The sequence below is a fragment of the Mesitornis unicolor genome, unplaced genomic scaffold (genome assembly GCF_000695765.1).
Source record: "Mesitornis unicolor isolate BGI_N332 unplaced genomic scaffold, ASM69576v1 Scaffold47287, whole genome shotgun sequence".
Lineage (NCBI taxonomy): Eukaryota > Metazoa > Chordata > Aves > Mesitornithiformes > Mesitornithidae > Mesitornis > Mesitornis unicolor.
The window spans coordinates 585-6,451 of record NW_010197963.1 but is presented as its reverse complement, the minus strand read 5'-3'; the positions used below and the strand labels follow the sequence as shown (position 1 = coordinate 6,451).

The 5,867-nt window shown below is 51.0% G+C and overlaps 1 protein-coding gene across 1 annotated transcript; it reads left to right on the top strand.

Moving 5' to 3' along the window:
• Positions 1 to 941: 941 nt before the first annotated feature.
• CLN6 (ceroid-lipofuscinosis, neuronal 6, late infantile, variant) lies at positions 942 to 5,667 on the top strand (the record flags this gene model as incomplete). The annotated part of the gene is made up of 6 exons (XM_010188972.1): positions 942 to 1,056; positions 1,287 to 1,385; positions 3,337 to 3,525; positions 3,645 to 3,700; positions 4,287 to 4,409; positions 5,280 to 5,667. Coding segments are annotated over 6 exons (871 nt in total), but the record flags the coding sequence as incomplete, so codon positions are not given.
• Between the last annotated feature and the right edge of the window lie 200 nt (positions 5,668 to 5,867).

The window sequence follows — 5,867 nt, the reverse complement described above, 5'->3', positions numbered from 1 at the left end:
CTTCTTCCCTGGGGGACCCCAACCCATCCAGCTGCCCCCAGGCTCATCCTGTATCCCCCAGCCCCATCCAGCCCCCCGCAACCCATCCCGGGTACCAGCACCCATCCGGGATGCTGCGGGTGTGCGGGGTACCCCGGAGGGTCGGGATACCCCAGCCCCGGTGCTCGTCCAGGGCACCCAGGCTCACCTGGTTAACCCCAGCTGGTCCAGCCTCATCCAGGGAGCCGCAGCTTATCCAGGGTACCCCAAATTGTCCAGGGTACCACCATCCTCTTCCTCCATCCATCACGTTCGGACCGCGGGCTCGGGGAGCACAAGCTGGTGGCTGATCCAACAGACCCCGTTCTGGTCTTGGCACTGCAATTCCTCAGCTTTTCCACTTCCTTGGCTTTTCCCATAGGGAAGGGAAGGTCCGGTGATGCTGGAGGGGTTGTTTGATGGAAAGACTTCAGCAGGGTTTGATCAGGCCTTGCTCGGTACAGGAGGAGGCTCCTCGGAGTGGAGGATGAAGGTGATGGTGTGGCCAGAGCATCCCCGCGCTCGAGTACCACCAGGCATCGCTGCATTTTTAGCGTTCAGCAGAAGTGCCGTGGGAGTTGGATTTTGCCTTGTCAAGCTAAAGTTAAAAATAGTTGCACTTAATTCAGCACTTAAGCGTTTCATCCCGCTTTTGTGCTCACTTCTCAGCCGGGAAGAGCCTTCTTACGGGGATGTGCTGGTTTCTGTGAACTACGCTTGGCCTTTCTGTGCTGCCTCCTCCTCCTCCTCCCTCTGCCCTCTCAGCTTTGCTGTTATTCCACAGATGCCAAAGCCCCGAGATGCGCCGGCAGCCAGGGAAACACAGGTTTTTGGTGGGGATGCAGCCCCGGAGCCGGCTCCTTGGGTTTTCAGAAACCTCTTCTATGACTTGAGGCTGACGCTGTCACTTCTGTCACCTCCAGGCATGGAGCGGTCAAGAGCGAGGACACCTTCAAGACTTCCCCGTTTCATTTCGACCTGTGGTTCTACTTCACCCTGCAGAACTGGGTGCTGGACTTTGGGCGTCCCATCGCCATGGTGAGTGCGGCGCAGGCAGCCCCCTGCTTCGCTCCCCCTCGGCTTATTTAGGGTGGAAGGTTTGGGGGGGCAGAGCCGTGGTGGTCCCCTTAGACCCATGGTCTGTTTTCTACACCGAAGGGACGCCAGGATTTTCTCTCTCCCTGTATTTCAGCTGTTTATGAGGCTGTTATCATGAGCTGGGTGGTGAGGATGGACTGATACGCTGCTTTTTTTTCCTCCCTGCTCAGATAATCCTACCTTTGGAGTGGTTTCCTCTAAACAAACCGAGTGCTGGAGATTATTTCCACATGGCTTACAATGTTATCACGCCATTTCTTCTGCTAAAGGTAATCTTTGAGCTGCAGGTATTACCTTTTTAAAAATATTAATGGAGTTCTTTAAAAGCTGAGTTTCTGAGGAACTTATTGAACAAATCTTGGCCACTCAAACTCCTGCACATGAGCTGGCCCTGCTGTACCTTAAAGGTTTGCTGCTTCAGAAAGCATTTGTGAGGCCACATTTAAAGAGCAAGGCAAAAATTCAACTCAATTTCTTGCAGATACAAAGCAAATCCCATCCCCTGAGGTCTCCAGATTCGGGAGTCAGAGCCCTTCACTACAGCTGAGCCAAACCCTATTTTTAAGACAACATCCATCCGTGACTTAAAAGACCTTGTGAGACAGCTGGAACTACAGTAGATTTGCTAAATTGTCCAGTGCTTAATTACACTTACTCGTCAACTTTCAATTTGTGTCTTTAGCTTAAATTTATCTGGTTTCAGCTGCCAGCCACTGCATCCTGTAAAGCATCGATGAGGTTAAAGACTGTCACGTCATTAGAAATCTCCTCCTATTAAATGCTTAGCAGCCAGGAGATAAGAGAAAGCAATGATAAATAGATTTTAACCTCCGTTAGCTAGAAATTGAATTATGTCCCAAGATGTGAATGATTCTCCTCAGTTTGCCTGGGAGTTGTTCAATGCTGGTGCGGCCGAAAGGGAATATTCAGGAGCCGGTGCTTTGGGGGATGCGAAAGCTCCGAAGCTGGGTCTGATCCATCAGTTTCTACAGGGTACTCGTCAGGTTAAAATTTTGTGTCCCTGGCAGCACAACGTGAAGGGTTGATCCAAAAAAGCCCTGTTTGTGGTTCAGGGCGCGTTGCTGTTGCATCCCAGCGTTCTCCATCAGCCCAGGGCTTTCCTGCACCTTTCGCTCTCCTCGTCCTCTCTGACGTCCATACGGCAGATGCAGGGAAAGGGAAAGTTAAGCCTCAAAATTAAATACAAATAAGGAGCTTTTCAGTGGTTATGAAGGGCTGCAAAGCTGATTTGGCGGCAGGGAAGCAGAGGTGGCCGCAGCTGATCCCTGGGCTGGGCTGATGCACCCCCCAAATCATGGTTCCCGAGGCCACCTCAGTGTCCCCTCCAAAGCCTGAACCTCCTGAGCTGGGATTTACATTTTTTGAGGGGTTTTTTTACCCACTTTTTAAGCTGAGTGGGGAGCTCCTTCCCAAAAAAAGAAGCTCCTGGTTCCCAGCCACGCTCGCAGGAGCTGCCCCAGGCTCTCCCCTGCCTCCACCCACAGCTACAATGGTTCATTCACAAGTTGCCACAACTGGTTTTACTGGTAATGAGATAGTTCTAGATACGGGTTTAAATCCAGTGTCCTCTTTAGGAGCAGATACAGAGAAAGCAGAGTCCAGTTTCTTTAGGAAAAAGATAAAACCCAGAGAGTTCAACACGTCCTTTGAAAATCATTTAGTGGGGAATGATAAAGCAGCACAGCAGAAGTGGTTGTGCGGGGCTGGAGCGGTGCTGGAGGCTCTCCCTGCCGCTGGAGGGCACAGCCCCCCTTCCAGAGCCGCTCAGCACCGCAACCAGAGAGAGCCACTGCCTTTCTGTTCCTCAGCAATGTCAGTTTTCATCTCAGCTGGTGCAGAAACCGCTTCAAGTGCTGGATCAGGAGCGCCGATGTGGTCCAAGCGTTGATGCAGGTGAAGGGTGCTGCTTTGCAGAAAGGCTTAAGAAGGGTAAAAAATGGGGTTTGTTGCTGCAAACAGGGAGAAGGTGTGCACTGAAAGCCACATAGGCTGCTGGAAATGTGTCTGAGGTGTGTTTGGGGAAAGCAGGGAAGCTCGTTCTGGTGTTTTCCCCATCGAGGTGTCCACAGCAGGCAGCCACTCACACCCTCAGCTTTCTGCTTGGGTTTGGGTGATTTTTGCACAGTCAGAGAGGGCAAAACTCAGTGTGTGTCTCTGCTAGGACCTCCTCGCTGCTTAACACCACTCTCTGGTTTTTAGCTCATCGAGAGATCCCCCAAAACCCTGCCGAGATCCATGGTGTACGTCAGCATCATCATGTTCGTGATGGGAGCCAGCATCCACCTGGTCGGAGACTCCGTGAACCATCGCCTGATTTTCAGTGGCTACCAGCACCACCTGTCTGTGAGAGAGAACCCCATCATCAAGAACCTGAAGCCAGAGACGCTGGTAAAGAGGCTGCACTTAACACAAGCACTTTAAAAAAACGCAAGATACTAATTGCTTGGTTTTATTTAATAGCATCCCCTTCCCTCCGCCCTCTCAAATCTCTTTTCGTTGCATTGCAGATTGATTCCTTTGAGCTGCTGTACTACTATGATGAATATTTAGGTCATTCGATGTGGTAAGCAATTTCCAGCCTATACAGAACACAACACAAGGGCAGATCTGAGCTGATCATAGCTTAATGTGTACAAAAAAATAACACCCAGCTGATGAGAGCTGGCTGGGGATGATGTTCTCGTAGCCAGTGTCATTACAGGGGATCTCTGCCTTGGAAAATCGCCCATTGCCCATAGATTTGTCTCTCTCTGGGTGATATTTCAAGTTATAGCACAGGTCTGGGGGGCTCCACAGCCTCCTTGGCTGTCACCATCCATATTTTTGCTCCACCACAAAAACAACCTGGCACCCAGCACTGCAGCTGTGGCCCAGGTCCTGCTCTGCCTGCCCCCAAGACCCCAGAAATGACTGCATCCCCCTTCACCTGCTGCTGGATAATCCCGAGATTGCTCAGAGCAAAGCAAATCTCTCCCCTATCAGGCTTTCCCCGTTTATTCGCTGTTCCTTGAGTGCTGTGAAGCAAGCAAATCCCCTTCTTTTAAATCAAGAAGGGCTCTTAGGTTGTTGAAATCACGCTCCACGTCCTGCTTTCCTGTGGGTCTCTTAACCCAACACCACACCATTGAGCAGCACTGATCTCTTTGCAGGTACATCCCCTTCTTCCTGATCCTGTTCATCTATTTCACCGGCTGCTTCACCCCCGTGGAAGAGGACAGCAGGATGCCAGTGCCTGCCTTGCTTCTGATGGGGCCCAGCAGCCTCTATTACTGGTAAGCAGCTTTGGTCCCTCTTCAGCCTGCAAAGGATGGAGCGGGAGCATCACAGGAGCTTCTGCAAATTGGGACGACTTTGGGGTCACTCATGGGCGCTCCTGTCTCCTTTTGGGGCATTTCTTTGACCACATCATTGGTCGTGTTGCTATTGCTGGAGCTCCATGGTCTGCCCCTTCCAAAAGCTGCTGTTGAGAGGTCCTCAGCAATTTTGGGGTGATCCACCCGGGCTTAGGTTGGTGGTGGTGATGGGGATGCTCTCATGAGTGTCCAGGGGCTTTACTCAGAGCCCAGGCTGCCCCTGCGATGCTCAGATGCTGCCTCCTCGGCTCTCCCTGCGGGTCCAAATGGCCTTTTGAGAGAGGTCTTATTTATTTCCCATTTTCATTAGCCTCATCTTCCCCAACGGTTCCCCTGATGGCAGCCAAACAACTTTTCATTCATCTTCAGAGCGATGATGCCTCTTGCCCGTGGCTCTGCCCCCTGCTGAGGCCGCTTTAATACAGTAAATTAAGTTTTGATCGCCAAAATCGTCAGGATGATTTGGTCAGTTCCCAGTTACCCTATTGCACTTCCTTTTTATGTATCAGCGGGAGTCTCTGCAGCTTAAAATCTGCGATTTAAGAGCCAGGGAGTGCAATTCCTCCTCCCAACGCCCATTTGGGACTGGCCCCTGCCCTATACAGCACAGGGGGACAGTGGATTTTTGGACTAAACAAGCACAACATCCATGGGACAGAGCCTGGCCTTGGTTCTGCATCCAACCATCCCACTCCCAAACTGAGCCCAGCACCTTCCCAGTCCCATACTGGGACACATCTCATCGGTGCCTTGTCCCAGAGTGCACTCACGGGTGTTGTTGCTTTGTAGGTACCTGGTGACCGAGGGTCAGATTTTCATCCTCTACATTTTCACTTTCTTTGCCATGATGGCTCTGGTGATGCACCAGAAGCGTAAAGGACTGGTCCTGGACAGCAACGGGCTGTTTCTCTTCTACTCCTTCATCATCACGCTGGTCCTCATCGCCGTCTGGGTGGTTTGGCTGTGGAACGATAAAATCCTCAGGAAGAAGTACCCGGGCGTGATCTACATCCCCGAGCCGTGGGCGTTTTACACCCTGCACATGAACAACCTCCACGCAGCAAAGGAAAGTTTATAGGTTTTGATATTTTAGAGTGATTTGAAGATTTCAAACAAACAAACAAACAAACCAACCAAAACTATAGTTTTTCTAATGTAGATGTTATTTCAAATAAATTCCTGACCAACATCAGCTGGGAGATGCGTTGTGTGTTACCTGGGCCTCGCTAGAGAGGGGGTGTTCGAACAAAATGGGACAAAATTGTAGATTCGTGTATAATGTTTGCTTTTCATTGGCTTGATCATCACCCGAGGGGCAGAAGCTCAGCAGCAGAAGCCTCGAGCAAGCACAGGGGGTTTGGCTGGGCTGGTCCACAA